The sequence below is a fragment of the Carlito syrichta genome, unplaced genomic scaffold (assembly GCF_000164805.1).
Source record: "Carlito syrichta isolate Samal-C Ts95f unplaced genomic scaffold, Tarsius_syrichta-2.0.1 Scaffold287507, whole genome shotgun sequence".
NCBI classification, from domain to species: domain Eukaryota; kingdom Metazoa; phylum Chordata; class Mammalia; order Primates; family Tarsiidae; genus Carlito; species Carlito syrichta.
In genome coordinates, this window is record NW_007231603.1 from 52,792 (window position 1) to 69,520 (window position 16,729).

The 16,729-nt window shown below is 48.7% G+C and overlaps 1 protein-coding gene across 1 annotated transcript in view; it reads right to left on the bottom strand.

The window, feature by feature from the left end:
• Nucleotides 1–16,729, bottom strand: part of SHB (SH2 domain containing adaptor protein B) — a 107,630-nt gene that overhangs the window by 44,784 nt on the left and 46,117 nt on the right. The window contains exon 5 of the mRNA XM_021709848.1: nt 15,714–15,929. Within this exon, the coding sequence (XP_021565523.1) occupies nt 15,714–15,929 (216 nt within the window). The remainder of the gene's footprint in view (nt 1–15,713; nt 15,930–16,729) is intronic.

Below are 16,729 nucleotides of genomic sequence, written 5' to 3' on the forward strand. Positions count from 1 at the left end.
TACTCATCCTTGGTGTCTCAACTCTCCTACCCATTTTCAGAATGGTCTTAAAAAAAAAAAAAAAACCTATGTAGACCCATGATTGGGTCTTATCTATAGGTTCCTCTGAGAGGGGGGAATGAGAGACCCATTAAAAAAAAAAAACAAAAACAACACTCTAAGAGAACTATTACTATATGAATTCCTACCCCACATTCACTGTATTTGTTTGCAGTGTTTGTACTTAGAATTTTGTTAAGTTTAATTTTTGTTTGTCTCATAAAATAACCGATTGCTTCCGCAACTGCTGCTAGCAGTATGTGAATGTCAAGTAATAAACCCCTCCCGGACATTCCTTTGCTTAGCCTGCCTGCTGACATTCCACTCTGCTCATTTAGCAGCTTCCCCGTCAATCACAGGTAGCTGAGCGGACCAGACCAATCCCAAGTACTCCCGTACCCATTAGGAGAAATTACCCTAACATGTAAAAACAAGTTTAAAGTTCTTTCCCCTCCCTCTGTAATGATATATAAAAACTGCTTGCCATGCTGGATCAGGGCTCTTGTCCCTGAAGCTGCTGCTTCGGGCGTGAGCCCAGACTCGAGCCTGAATAAAGACCCTTGTGTGTTTGCATCAGAGCTGGCTCTTTGTTGGTCTCTCGGGTTGTGAAATTTGGGTTTAACAGATGCATGCCTATAGTCCCAGTTACTTGAAAGGCTGAGGTGGGAGGAATGCTTGAGCCGGGGTGGAGGCTGCAGTGAGCCAATATTGCACCAGTGCACTCCAGCCTGACAGAGTGACACCCTGATTCTTAAAAAAAAAATTAATAAAACAAAAAACAGAACACAGACTGCAGAAGGGGCCCACACTCTACAGCATAATCCATGAAGCTCTCAGGATCCAGCTGCTGCCTGTCCAACCTTAGGTCTCATCAAGCTCTTCACATGATGGATTTCACTTATCCTCCTGGGGTCACCTCTTTTAGGAAGACTTCCTGGATCTCACTCCCTCCCAAGACTTCACCTTGATCTTAGCCCATGGTAACTGAAGCACTAGTTTCCTTGCCTGGCTCCCTGTGATCCCCTGAGGGCAGGGGCTATATGTAACCCCAACTCCCATGCCTAGCACAGTACTTGTAATGTAACAGGTGCTCAGGGAATCATTAAATGAAGAAACTTAATGAGCTGCTGTTTTGCTTTACTGGGAAAAAAATATCGGTTTTCATACCAGATAGACTGGATAAAACCTACTACCGTCCTAGTCAACACTGTAATTCTCCTCTGAATTGCTTTATATATTTGCTGGCAAGCGTAATAATATAGCCATATATTTTAGAGAGAACAGGTGGGGATGAATGACACTTAATTAGGCAAATCATTCACCTAAAATACAAATATACAAACTCCAAGTACAGTGATTCGGCAGAAGAAAAAAATGTTAAGAACAAAAGCTCCAAACACAACTGCTTTCATTCCTTCTAATTAAGTTTCCCTTTAATCTGCCATTTAACATGCAATTCTTTTAATTTAGTGATTTTTCTGCAAAAGACACAATCCCTCAAAAGAATATCTGCATTTATAGAAAAAGTGTTCTACCCCTGTGAGTCACTAGAATGACAGAACCTAATTAATTCCACCTATAGGCATTCAAAAATGAAAGTCAGAACCTGCAGGAGGGAAGTGAGACTCGGAGCTGGGCAGGATGAGGCACTGGGAGGCCTTTATGACTCTGGTTCTGATGATGGGGACCAGACCCTGGTGGTGGTGGAGACTAACCAGACCCTGGTCAGTGTCCTCTAGGGCTCAGCCAGCCAGCCAGCTTCATCTTGCCCCAAATGTCTTCCCAAACGTTCTGGCCTGGAGATAGGACTCGTTCCCCGAGGACCAGGATCAAGAGCTCCCCATCCGGGAAGCATTCCTGATCCTTCCATCTGGACTGCTCTCTGCAGCTGGAGATCCCTTTCTGCTTGTATCACAGATTTTATACCAGTGAACCCTGAAATTTGGTCACTGTCAGTGACAGAAGACAGCAGGCAAGGCACTATATTAGCCCTACCCCTAACAACCCTGCTATGTGTAATGGGCGAGGAATGGAGGTCCAGAGGAAGGGTAGGAAGAACTCCTTCAGATTCTCAAGGCCAAGTAACAGGGCGAAGTTAGGGCCAGGACTGCGGGTCCACAGGGTACAGCTCACCCTACCCTTGGGTTTTCCTTCCCCATGAGAACACTGAGGGCCGGTCTGTCAGGAGCTGTGCCTCATCGGCTTCACACCTCAAGGTCTGGAATTACTGCCCTTTTGCTCCATCTGAATAATGCCTAGATGCCGCCTCCAAGGTCCTGTACAAATGCCACTCCCTCCACAGGCTCTCCCTGATCCCACCTGCAGAGAATGAGCATCTCCCTCTCATGGATTGCAGCCCTCGGTACTTCTCCTGTGGCTCAGGGATGCCCGCCTGTCTTCCCAGTCAGCCTGGGTGTTGTGGGCACTGCACATGGGATTTATTTTTCTTTGTCCTCTCCAGTCTCTTGTCTGCCACTAAACTCACTGAAGTACCTTGCAGAGAAGGTGCTTGGAAAATGTTTACTTAGATGAAATAAGTGTATTCCTTCAGGGTCCATTGCTTTCTTGTCTACTGTTCAGAGCTGGCCAGGGAACAACCTCAAAAAAGCCAACGGACCCCCAAAGCACAACTCTCCTGGGCTTATGAACCCTCACTGGCTACCCGGTGCCTCGAGTCAAAGGACAAACTCACTTGGGTGCTCAAGGTCCTCGGTGACTTGGCTCCAACTAGACCTTTCAGATGCATCCTCCCCTCCAAAACCCCTCTGGGTTCCACACCCATCCTTAGGTTCTTGTCACAAAGGATGGCCTGTCCCCAAATCTATCATCTGCTTTCTACCTTTAGGTCTCTGCTTTGGCCATGACTACCTCCTAGAATAACTTTCTTCACTATTTCTGTCTGCAAGAAATCGCAGCTATTCTTCAAAACTCAGCTCCAAAGCTATCTCCTGGGCTAAGTTTTGCCCTAGACACCCAGGTGGAATTCCTGTGTCTTCCTCTGAGCTCCAAAGTCTACACCATTGTCCCAGCACTGGCCTGGGGCCTCATACCTCAGTCTCCTTGGAGACACCCCATGGCACAAACAGCTGGCTCGGATAAGCAGCGTGTGGGCTGAGGCACAGCTAGGGAATGGAGGAACTGCAGTAGGTTGGTGTCATGGAAAGAAGGATTTGGAATGAGGAGTCAGGAAAACCTAGGTCTGAATCCTGTTTCTTCTGCCATTGCTGGGTGACTTTGGACATGTCTCCTAAACCTCTCCAAGTCTTATTGGCCTCATCTGCAAACCAGGGCTCACCTATACCAGAATGATTGTGGAGGCGGTTAGTAACAAATGACATACCCAGGCCCGGGCAGACACCCTGTAAGGGGGAGACCCCTTACCCATGGTCACATCCATGTTCAGAACACACTTCCCTTCTATGGACTCAAGAGGATAAAAATCTTTTCCCCTGACACCTGCTGAACTTCCTAAATTGGAAGCTCCAAGAAGACAGGGCATTTTATTCTGTTTTGTTTAAAGCTAAATCCCCAGTACCTAGAACAGTGCCTAATATGTTCAGTATCTATTGAACAAATGAACTCCCACCCTGCTCAGCAGGACCAGGAAACATCCACCCATCAACCAAGAAAGGAAATGGAGGAACTGGACTCATCCCTCAAATTATTTTAAAATGGCTTGGAAAACTGGCTTAATCTTTATCTAGTGCCTCTTGTGCCTGGGCAGGCAGCACAACTTGAAGTTTACGTTCTCCTCTAATTGTCACAGCAAACCTATGAGGTTGGTGTTATTGCTGTCCACATTTTTACAAATGAGGCCCGGTGCGGTCAGGTACCTTGCCCAGGCTCATAGGGGCAGGCTGTTATGCCAGGTGGCAGCCCCAGTCCGAGCCCTGGACCCCTGTCTGCTCTGAGACTGTGCCCTAGGAAGCCTCCCCTCACCGGGGCTGCCCCAGGAGTGTCTTTCCCTGGGGAAGAGCAGGGAGAGAAGAGTTGACAGTCTGCTGGACATACTCTTGTCCTCACCACTGCCCAAGAGTATGAGCAGTGGTCTCTGAGGACAGGGGTCATTCAAAGAGAAGTGAAAGAAAGCAACAGGGCTCTTGGGCCCCAGGTGAGACCAGCACTGTTATCCAAGCTCAGACTACCTGGTTGCTTCTTTTTGGTCTGCAGACTATGACCCTCTCAGGTCTCCAGGACAGGAAGGGGTCTTCTTTTTTTTTTTTTTGAGTTGGAGTCTCACTCTGTCGCTCAGACTAGAGTGCAGTGGCCGCTCCCGGCCACCGCAGCCTCGACCTGCTGGGCTCCAGCGATCCTTCCGCCTCAGCCTTCCAAGTAGCTGGAATTACAGGCATGCGCTACCACGCCCAGCTGATTTTTTGATTTATTGTAGAGATGGGGTTTCGTTGCCCAGGTGGGTCTCGAACCCGCGGGCTCAGGCAATCCACTCACCTCAAGCCTCCCAAAGGTGCAGGATTACAGGCTGAGCCACCGAGCCCGGTGGAAGGGGTCTTCTTTAAGCAGAAGAAACAAGGCTTAAAAACATGGCACTGTGTGCATAGACTGGTTTGCAAGGAGCTCTCAGCCACCCGAGTTTCTTGAGCCGCTTTACAGATAAGCCGAAAACGAATATGGGCCACATTTATAAACCATATAGAGCAGACAGGAGGGGCCTGGAGACTGTTCCGGGCCTGGTATTTGTTCACGAATGCTCTATTACTCTGAAAACACAAGGGTACAGAGATAGAATCAGGCACCCAAGACCCGGTGGCGATTCTGGCACGATGCCACCAGCCAGACTGGGCCTCTGGGGTATCTGCGTGGGGGAAAAGTGGGCAAGAGCAGGTGAGGGCATGGAAAGGGTCGCTGCCTGGGAAGATATGAGCCCCTGGGAGGGGACAAGAAGGGAAGATAGTGCATTGGTTTGGGAAGTGGGGTGAAGCTCATGACACCTGGAGTCTAAGAAAATGTCACCAACTTTCACAACAATGCACAAACGCTTGTAGATGACTGAAGCTCTGTTCCCATGACAATGGGCCTCTGCTGTTTCAGCTTTCCAAATGACACTGTACATCATCTCATCTGAGTCTTAGAATTCCCATTTTACAGATGGAGAAACTGAAGCCCCTCCTTCCCTCCAGTTCAAGAATAGATTCGCTCACTCGCCCTGTCCCGCCTGGTTGGTAAGTGTTGGCTCTCCTTCCAGGTAGGCAGTGAGACTACAGGTGGCTCAGCAAATGTTTGCCTTGTGTTTCCAGGATCACCAACAAGAGGCCTCTGTGTTCACCTCACAGACACATGCAGGCTCCAGGGCACTGTGCTGCTACTTGGCGTGGGAGTTGCCTGAGAACAGAGATTCTCGTTGTGAGGGGAGGAGGCCAACGGGAAGGCTGTGAGGCAGGTGCCAGAATGCTGCCAGGATTCCAGGAACACCATCCATGTACGGCCAAGCCTGGGATGAGGAAAGACAGACCTAGTAGAAGGGGGCATGTCCACATCCTCTGATCTGTGGCCTCCTAGAGGAAACCTGGACACTACTACTGGGTGCAAACACCCCAGCCTAAGGGGCTACTGGGCTACAGAAAATCTAAGGATAAAGCCTGATGAAAACAATTAACCCAAATGTGGAGGTCTCCATGACTGCCAAAGGAAGCCATATTTACTGTCATGACTCATTTTACAGATGAGAAATGGAGGGCTGGAAAAGGGACTGACTCACCCAAAGTCAACAGCTAGACTTCAGGTCTCCTGAATCCTGGGGGCCCCTAACAAGCTCAGCATAACTCCTGTCTACAGTGCAAAACACTCTCACTAACAACAGGGACATATCTACTGAGCATGTCCTGTAACCTTGACTCTCAGAGCCTACTAGCATCTCTATTGTACAGATGAGGAAGCAGAGACTACTTGCTCCAGGGCACGCTGCTAGCAAGTGGGAGCATGGGGCTTTAAATCCAGAACCTCCTGGCCTAGCACCTAGGTTTCTTTCTGAGTTCTGAACTGGGCCTACCTGTCTGACATACCTGGGACCTACATGTATCTGATGCAGTATCATGACACTTTCACCTGCAGACGCTTACTTCTTGAGCCTGGGAAAGTGAGTTGTGTCCATGTTGTGTGCCTCCCCACCCCCCAACAAGTCTGAGAACCTGCAAGGAGCAGGTTGGGCACTTGTGGAAACTAGTCTTCCTGTCCATGAGACCCAGAGCCCCAGCCCAGCAGTGGATGTTTCTACTGCTGTTCTACCGCGGGTGGCAGTGAGAATAGTGAGAAGAGACAGGAGGGGACAAACCAGGTGCTGGTCACAAACACAGCTTGCATGGGTCTCCCCATGTTGGCACACCAGTCTCCCCACCTCCAGAGTGTGGCATCCAGACTCGTGGCCAATCCTCAGACAGGTAAGGATACATTGTCTGCTTCTCATTGGGAATTCAGACCAGGGCTGGTGACCATCAACAGCCCCTCAAAAACACCCTCCCCCTGCAGATCTCCCCTCAGCCTCACTTGGAGAGGAGACAGGCATATAGCATGTGATGCAAGAATGATATAAAAACAAACCATCTCTGTGCAAGCAGGCCACACGATTATCTGTGTACTCTAGTGCCCTGAAGAGAACATGGGCTTTGTTTTCCTGAGACCGGATTCATCGGAGACTCGGATATTAACAAATATCTGAGTGCTCGTAATGGACCAAGCACAGATCTGGGGGGGACCCAGGTATGAACAAGACAGGCAGGATCTCTGATCCCATGGAGTTTAAAAACCTCCATCCATTGGATGAAATTGGAGAATTATCCTAAATTAACTAATTCAGGAACAGAAAACCAAACACCATGTCACATGTTCTCACTTATAAATGGGAGCTTTAGATCTGTAAAGATCTAAAGAATGGTATAATGGACACTGGAGACTCAGAAGAGAGAGAGCGGTAGAGGTGAAGGAACAAAAAAATCACTTATCGGGTACAATGTACACAGGTGGGAGTGGTGGGTACACTTAAAGCCCAGATTTATTTGGCACTATACAGCACAACCACGTAACCAAAAACTATCTGTACTCCCAAAGCTATTGAAATAAATAAAAGTAAATTAAAAATAAAAAGTAAAAAAAAAAAAAATATCTCTCCACATGAAGATCTCTAACCTGCAACACAGAAGAGCAAAGATATTCTATCAAATATGTGTTTTTTCCACACAGGAGACAAAGGCACTTGGAAGAACATGTCTGTCAATACAATTAGCAGATGAACCAAGTAATTCAACACCAATGTTTTTCTTCTCTTTCTCTCTCTCTCTAAGATTACTAAATGAATTCATTCATATGTCAAATAGAAAAATCAACTGGAAAAACCTGTCCCTCGGTAACACATTAGCCAAAGGAAGCGAGTGATCCTAGTTCTTTCATTGACACTCCCCCTTTTTGGGCAGACCTGCTGTTCACACGTGTTAAACATTAATTACAACTGTTACTCATTACATAGCAAAAAGCTTTCAGTACAAACACAATTGTTAATTTCCTCACAGGCTCAAGGCATTCTGGGAAGCTATGCAGGGGACAGGAAGTATCATGGGAGCCTGAGGGAAACCAGTTGTGAAGAGGTGGCATTTGGCTGGGTCAGACAGGTGGTGGCGACCAGGTCTAAGATTCTCTGAGGAACTCTCTGCAGAGCCTAGGTCTGTTTATTCTGAGCACATGAGGATGAGTCACAGGGCTTCGTGGGAATAGTAAGCGTGGAGCAGTGCCCAGTGCACAAGCGGTGGCGTTACCAGCTTCAGAGTGTTTCCATTTGAGGGGAAACAGTGACAAGTCACAAGGGCAATGTGAAGTGGTTGCAAACTGTTTCTGCTTCCACAGCAACTCAGACTAACTCACAGAAGTGCAAGATGAAGGGAATGTTCAAATGGACTCTTTCCACACTCAAGATATCAACACAGCATTGAGGAGAGCATGTGCCTTGCAGTCAGACAGACCTGAGTTCACTGCAGTGTGACTCCAGGCAAGCTGCTCACCCTCTCCGAGCCTCAGTAGTGTCATGTATGTGATGACAATGAAGTGACGCCCATCTTGCAGGGCTTTGCAGGGTTAACCCATGCCAGATTCATAATGATTGCTCAATAAATGTTAGTTTCCTGTCCTTCCCCTTCCTTTTACCTTAATAGGATTATTTAAAATTAGCCAATTCAGCTGGCTCAAGGTTGACTCACAGTTGTTTAGGAAACATACCTGGAACCTTACTTTCCCTTTCTTTGCCCTTTTAGTTTTACTTGATAAGGTTAGAAGGTGTCAAAATTCAAAAGGGAGGTCAGCTCAGGAATGAATACCAGAGCATCGGCACCCCACATGCCCACAGTGGCAAGTGTGTAGCTGATTGTTCCAGAATAAACCAATGTACAGGGTGCAGAAGGAGCACAGACGAAAGCTCTCAACCCAGCATGAGGTGAGAGTGAACAGACTGGTTGGGTCAGGGAAGGCTTTCCGGAGATGACATCTACTGCTTCACTCCACCTCTATCCCATGGCCAATACATAGCATGTACTTGGTAATCTCTAGGCTGTCAAAGAGGGGTCTCCAGGTCAGCACCATCAGCATCACCTGGGAACTTGTTGGAAATGGAAATTCTCGTGCTTCAGCCCTGGACCTAGAGAACCAGGAAGGCTGGGGTTGGGACACCCAGAGTTCACTCTGTTGAATACTTCCCCCCAGGTGATTCTGATGCATGTAAGTTTGCACTATACTAAGCAAACCAACCAATCTGCAGACAGACTGGGGAGGGAGTGGAAGGGAGGAAGGCAGTGAGGACTCCCTCACATCCAGGGACCAGTAGTCCAATCCTTGGGAGGTAGAGAATGGAAGAACCAGGTGACTTGTGGCTAGACTTGTCGCTGGAACTAAGATTGAGAATTTCCTACAGAAGTGTGGCTTTCCACGCCATCCTGCTCCCCTGCCAGGCATAGCTGGGAATGAGCTTTGCAAATGGGTCCTCTGTGGCCACTAAGTACCTCTTTATGTCTTTACGCCTTTATGTTAAATTAAATTTTATTTAATACACCAAGCCTTCCCTGAACACCAATAATAACCCTTACATGCATGACCCTTTAGGTCTTTACAATGTCTTTTCCTCCAGATCTTCGCCCTTAATTAATCATCACAGAGATCTAGTGTGATGAGAACTGTGACCCCCATTTTACAGATGGGTAAACCAAGGCTCAGGGAGATTGAATAATTGAGGTCCCGAAGTTGGTGGGTGGTAGAGCTGGAATGTGAAGTTGAGATTGTCTGGCTTCCTCTATTGTCCCATTGGTCCCAATGTGCAAAATATTGTTCTAAATTTTCTTTCTTTTTTTTTTTTGGAGTTGGAGTCTTACTCTGTCGCCTAGACTGGAGTGCAGTGGCCGCTCCCGGCCACTGCAGCCTCAACCTGCTGGGCTCCGGCGATCCTTCCACCTCAGTCTTCCAAGTAGCTGGAATTATAGGCACGCGCTACCACACCCAGCTGATTTTTTTATTTATTGTAGAGATGAGGTTTCATCAAGTTGCCCAGGCGGGTCTCGAACCCTCAGACTCAGGCAATTCACTCACCTCAGCCTCCCAAAAGCGCGGGATTACAGGCTCAGCCACCGAGCCCAGCCAATTTTTTTTTTTTTTTGAGTTGGAGTCTCACTCTGTTGCTCAGGCTGGAGTGCAGTGGCATGCTCATGGTCACCACAGCCTCGACCTGCTGGGCTCAGGCGATGCTTCTGCTCGAGCCTTCCAAGTAGCTGGAACTATAGACATGTGCCATCATGCCTGGTTAATTTTTCTTGGTTTATTGTAGAGATGAGGTCTCGTCAAGTTGCCCAAGCTGGTCTCGAACTCGGGTTCAGGCAATCCTCTTGCCTTGGATTCCCAAATTGCTAGGATTATAGGTGTGAGCCACCACATCCGGCCGTGTCCTAAACTTTCTAGGGCAGATAAATTCACCAAAAAGCTAGTGGGGAAGACAAACAAGTACCCAAAATAACTCTGCAGAGTACTGTGAGTCATATGTCTATCTTCCATCTTTGCTGGGAGGCAGACCTGTCGCTGGCTGAGCCCAGGACACTACCTGGAAAGGAACTTCAAGAGAGTCAAAGCTTCTGATGGTGAGTCGAAAACAAAATGACTTCATTTCTAAAGAAGGTCTCCAGAGTACCCTTCACACACCTTCTTGCCACCTGGCTCCTCAGTCAAGCTCAAGCACTCTGATCACTTACTTCTCAGATGCAACAGCAAATTATTAAAGACACAGCTGTAGGGGCAAACCCTTCAGGGCCCCTTCCCACTGTGGGAGCTTCTCTGTCCTCTCAATAAATCCTGCTTTCTCACTAAAAAAATAAAAAATAAAGGTAGCTGTCAACTCTATCCATTGGATTAAAAGGAAATGCTGACCTATTCTCTGTGTGTGGCCCAACTGGCTCTGCCGCGGGGTCTCCAGCAGTTCCCTTCTCCTCTCTGGTCAGAGAGGAGTGGAACTCCAGGGTGTATGAACACTTCCTTTGCGAGTGGTGGCAGAGCATGACCAGCCCGTGGGATGGTGCTGGTCTTTCATGCAAGCATGGACCTTCAGAACCTGGTTTCCTGCAGAATCCTTGGCTAGAAATGCTCCAGGCAGGAACCCACAGCCCAGTTATGTATGGCACCAGCTGGAGACGTGGGAGAAACTGGTGCACGGGAGCTGAAAGGCATGTGATGCTTCCTGTGTGTGTGGGAGGGTGAGAGCTCCAACCATATTTCATGCAGCACGTTGGATAGCACCGGGGAGGCCAGAGAGCAACAGGGTGAGGGCATGGGCTCTGGAGTTGGATCTGGCAGGTGCAAAGCCTGGCTCTGTTGCTGACTAGCCAAGGGCCGGGCCCCTGGCCAGGTCATTTCTTCCCTAAGGACTTCAGTTTCCTTATCTGTGAAAGGAAGAAACAAACCTCCTAGAGGGTAGTCATAAGGATTAAGCAAGACAAAGTCCACAGAAAGTGCTCAGTAAATGCTAGCAACATGCCAGCACTTTCCTGATGTGACACGCACCAAGTGTCATCAAGGCCTGCTGTTAGTAGGGACTAGTCTCATTACCCAGGTGAGAAAATTAAGGCCCCCACAACAGAAATGGGATTCTCATTCCATGCCCTTACACTGGTTCTTCAGAGATGAAAAAACACCAAATCTTACCACCCTCGTTTAGGTCTGTTTCTACAGGCTATGTAACCCAGCTCCTTGGCCCTACCATGGGCTCCTCCCTAGGTGGCCACTTCCTGTGCAGGCTCCATTTGTCCATCTTGCAATCTGAGCCACAAAACTAAGGTGCCAATCAGAACTGCCACATCAACCTGCAGCATCCCCAAGGCAGTGCGACATCATCATCCAAGGCTCTGTGTCCCCTCCCCTACGTTGGGTAGGGGGTGCCACACAGGCCTCATATGGGCCTGACCTTATCTGGGGGTGGGGCAGGGACAGGGCAGGATGGCCATTTCTAGACCCACCACTGGGCCTCACAATTTGTTGCTGTAAAGACTCCCAGGAGGTGATTCAAAGCAGGCCAGGATCAGGGTCCAGCCAGCTCAGGAAGGCAGGTGTCTCTGCTGGGTGGGAAGGGGGCTGACAACTTGATGGAAGCTACATCATCCCTCCATGGGCCATGGGGCCACAGTCTGCTCCCTGTAGCCAGCAGTGAAACCCGACAGGCATCTGTCCTGGGGGCTGGGATCCCACGGTAGGAGGGGGTCTGGCTAAAACCACAGTCAGCTTTCTGGAGGGAGAGCAGGCAACGAGCACCCAGGACTCCTTGGACAGCTTGTGATATTTCTCACCCACCAGCTCCCCCAATCCCTAATTAAATGCCAGCCACCGAATTCTGAGAAAAGGGAAGACTTTTCTTCCCAAGAAGCTGGAACCAGCTCACACCCTACAATAGCTGTTTTCACGGCAACTGGGAAGTGATAATCGAGTCTTCCCAAGGCTCAGCCCAGAGCCTGGTGGGATGGGAAAGGACTGACTCCCATCAGCGCAGCCCAGGAAGGGATGTTCCCATGGGGAATGCCCATGCAGTGCTTTGAGAGTGCCTCTTTTCATCTCTTAACACAGGCCAGCGACATGAGGGCCAGACAGCACTTTTTTGTCATAGATGGAGCCGGCTACTTCAGCAGTTTCCCTCCTCCCTATCTCTGACCAGGGGTTCTGATGGAATGATGCACAGAGGCTTCCCGGGAGGGACTACAAATCAACTTCCCTGAACGTGCCCTTTGTTATCAGTCCTGCCTCATTCAAGCTTCTGCTTGCAAACCCCAAGTGCTGGGAAGCTCACTACACATATTCAGGTCTGAATGAAATTCTTAACCCTCACCTGGGCCCTACATCCTTGTGACTTCCCTTGTGGGTCTAGATCTGCCCTTTGGGGGTCCCCCACATCTATACCCTTTGGATATTCAGAAGCGGTGACCCAATTGCCAGTACAGGGTTCCTCATCTAGGCTAAACCTGTAGAGTCAGTAAATATTCTGACAGCCCTTCCCCAGATATGGATCCTGCACCCCAGGCTCTCAATGCCTGTCACAGAGAGCTCCTAGGAGTGGAGAAAAACAGTGGGGCATTTCACAGGTACTGCGATAAGGACGGGACCCAGGTTCATTCTCTAACCACGCCAAAGACTTGCTAAAGCATCAGCACACACACTCACACATCCATCCACATGCACGCAGGTGAGTGTGTACACACACACGCAACACTGACTCAGATAAGAAAACTCTCTTTCATTCTTGAGTAACCACACTCTGGATTTTCAAATAGGCCGCAGAAACATTTCAACAGTCCAAGTGAACTGTTTCAATGTGTTCCTCATTACCTGAAAGGTGGTCTGGCTCATCCACCTTTCACTCCACTTTCATTCAAGGGACAGGAAACAGTGAGGGTGCTGCTTGCCCATCAATGCTGCCCACAACAGACTCTGCCACAGATATGGACAGGGACTCAGTCATGACCAAAGGCGGTAGCTCACAGAATCTCTACAGCCCAAGTGAGACAGCCTCCTCCTATGCCCTAGGAATTAGGACCACGTCAGAAGCTGCCTGAGAAGAGCACACCCAGGCTCCATTCTGGAAGAGGACGCACAAATGCAAGTGACTTGATGAGATAGAAGCGAAGACATGGTTCTGGCTCTGCTAAAAAGTCAGACTGATCTTGACACCTGTGATAGCAACTCTGAGACACAGAACCAAGGTCAAAAGGGATAACTTGTGGGCTCAAAAACTTATTCTGAGCAGCTCAATCTGAGCCCTTATGATTCTTTGGGCACAACTAAATGTACAGAAGTTTTAAGACCACCTTTGGGCAGAAGAGGGCAAGTTCTGGCCTCAGAGCCTTCTGGAAAGATATGTCCTGAAGGGGAAGTGTTTCTCACTTTAACATATACACAAATCTTGTTAAAGATCCATAGGCCTGAGAAGGGCCCTGAGACTCTGCATTTCTAACCAGCTGCTAGTCCAGGGATGATGCTTTGATCAGCAAGATGCCACTTGACTAGAGCATTGAGGGTAACGGTAGCCCCTGAGAGATCTGCAGGTGGTCAGTCCAGGAGAGGATGAGGTCCCACTTCTGCCTGTGATGTTATGTTATGCTGTGAGCTCTTGGTGCCTCAGTTGCCATATGAGCCCCTGCGGCGCTTTAAACAAACTGGTTTTGGCAAAAAGCAAGCTCTTGGATGGCACCAGCTCCTCCCACACCTGGAGGAGCATGATCCCTGATTAGCCATGCCCAGAGGACAGTCTGTGGATTTCCTTGGGTCAAGGGAAAAGGGGAGAGACCTGGGGTGACCAAGGACCTCCAGTCACAGGACTATTCTTGTCTTTGGCTCTTGGCCAGGTGCTGGGACTATAGAAAGGTGAGGAGATGGGCTGAGCTTGAGGAGCTCATAGCCTGGCAGACAAGACCAACACCTACAGAACTCTGATACAGTGTGAGAAATGCTCCACCAGTCACGTGTGCAGGAAACTCAAGGGCCAGGGAGGCAGCAAGGGGGTCTGTGGGATGCATGTACTAGGAAGGGCATGTAGAGATGGCAACATTTGAGCTGGGACTCAAAGGAATCCCACAATTTTTCCCAAATAAGATAAGGCAGAGAAGGGTATTTTAGGTAGAAAAATGGGATTTGCAAAGGACATGCTACGTACAGGGAACTGTGAATAGTATGTGTTGGAACAGCTATAACAGCAATTGAGGGACTGGGATGGGGGCAGGGCAGAGGCCTCACCATTGGGGACTAGAAAGGGAGGAGGGGTCTAGTTGTATATTAAAAAGAGAGATTTGGCCAGGCGTGGTGGCTCACACGTGTAATCTCAGCACTTTGGGAAGCTGAGGTGAGAAGACTGTTTGAGTCCAGGAGTTCAAGAACAGTCTGCAACAGTCAAGAACGTTACAAGACGTTGAAAAATAAAAAAATTAGCTAGGCATGTTGGCGCATGCCTGTAGTCCCAAGTACTTGGGAGGCTGAGGTGGAAGGATCGCCTGATCCCAAGAGGTCAAGGCTGCAGTAAGCTGGGATCTTACCCCAGCCTGGGCGACAACTCAAAATAAATAAACAAAAGAGAGAGATTTAAGGCAAAGTAAATGTTAAACAAAATAAAAATTTAAAACTCTCCTTTTATGGTCTTCAATGTGCTAAGAATAAAATGTCACTCAGTGTTTCTCTTTTTACACACCTAAACTCTTACTCTTAGATATAAACATATTTTGGTGCCTGGCTCTTCACCTCTTAACATTAAACATAAGTATTTCCCCAGGTTGTTATAAACTCTAAATATCACTTTTTAGTGGCTGCACAATATTCCACTATATGGATACACAAAAATCCATTTCACCAATCCCTACTGCTTAACATCCAGGTCATTCTCAGTTTTTCAATTATAAATAATGATGTTTCTAAATGTTTGATCCTAATTTCAGCATGGATTCTAAGGAGTGGGGTTGGAATCAAAGGGTGTGAGCATAAGTTTATGACTTGTGCCCAGACCACTTTCTAGAAGGGCTGCAGGAGAGGAGTTTTGTACTGGGATGGACACTCCAAGCTCCAGAAAACCAGTCTTGGAGTGGGGAGGATGGGGGCACCCAAGTCACCCAAGGGGCTCTCGGCTGGGGGAAGGTCTTATGGGAAGCGCTGAGCCTTCAGGATACGTCATCGCCTGTGCTCTGTGGGTCCACGCCAAAGCCAGGACAGGAGACATGGTGGCCCTGTGAGCTGTGCAGGCCCAGCTCAGTCACAGCACTGGATGGGATTGCTGAGCTCCAACAAGCCCAACTGCTCTGCACATTGGTTTTCTCCTAATTTCTAAGAAAGTTGCTCTGAAACCAGAAATTTTGGCTTCAGTGAGCTAGGGCATTATCATAAGACCAAGCCAGAGCCAAACAACAAGAGCATCTGGGCAATCTCTGAAGCCTGGGAGACTGGAACCGAGACCCTGGAAGCCAGGCCCAGAATTTCTTCTTGGCCCAGTCCCCTCTTCCCTTAATTCTCCCTTTTCTCTGGGGTTCAAAGAATCTTTGAGGGGCCCTGCTTTACTAGGAAGAAGGGCAACCCAACTGGATTATTAAACAAAGCCTGGGAGTTTGTCCTGAGAGCAGGCCGGGACTGCTGTGCATACTACCTTTATCCAAGGCGAGAGTATGGCACAGGTTCCTTACCTGCCAGGGCTGGGATGGTCACCCGGTTCCACTCCCATGGCTGGTCGTACTCGTCGGCGGGCCTGTCGTCATCCTGGGGCAGCTTGCTCTCCCGCAGCCGGGGGCTGACCGTGCTCTCTGAGTCCGAGTCTACACTTTGGCCTTCGGGTTCATAAGGGGTGTCGTAGAGTTGGATACCTTTATGCTGGGACCGAACACTTTCCTGCCTCTGAAATTCTGCAGGCAAAGAGGAAGGAAGCAGAGATGTAATGGATGTGCACCAAGTGCTTCCTGACCTGGGATCCCCTCCAGAAAACACTCATGAATTCAGAGCTGCCAGCCAGAGCAGTGAGGATGACAGAAACAGCCCCCTTCTAGGTTGTACTGCCCAGCCTGCCTTCTGAAGGCAGTGTCTCTGCTCTCACTGGGCAAGGATAGCTCACAGAGATCAGTCTCTCAGACCTAACATGCCCTGCTTCTGCTCACTCACAAATCGCAGTCTTAAGGGCAGAGCCCAGATATGAGAGTGATCTTCCAGGTATGTCCTGACACCTGCCTAGAACATGTGGCGCTCTCGCCTCCTTGACAGATGAGTTGAGGTCTTTCCCACTAGAACAGTTCCCTGCTCTCTCTGCACTTTCAGACCCCATCTGTACAAAGAAATTGGGACACTCAGTTCTCACCAGCTCCCAGTTTCTACCTAACTCACATATTCATTTAAAAAGAGCCAATAAGGAAAGAGCCTTCCCCAGAGGCCTTTTTTCTCTCCTAGAAAGCCTGAGTGATTCCTTCATTTCTATCGCTCCCAGAGCCTGCCTGTCTTCTAACCAGACTGAATATATCTAGAGATTTTAGAGAAGATGTCCAGTCTCACTTCTGTATAAAGAGGGAAAGCTCTTAATCTCCTCAGGGAGAATGCTAAGGCCTGACTCTGGAGTGGACCAAGGGGTGACAGCCTGTCTAGATAAGATTCCAGACAGGAGACATTCATTTCAGCTACTACTCAGTCCAGGGAGGTCAGTGGTAGCTGGAAAGGC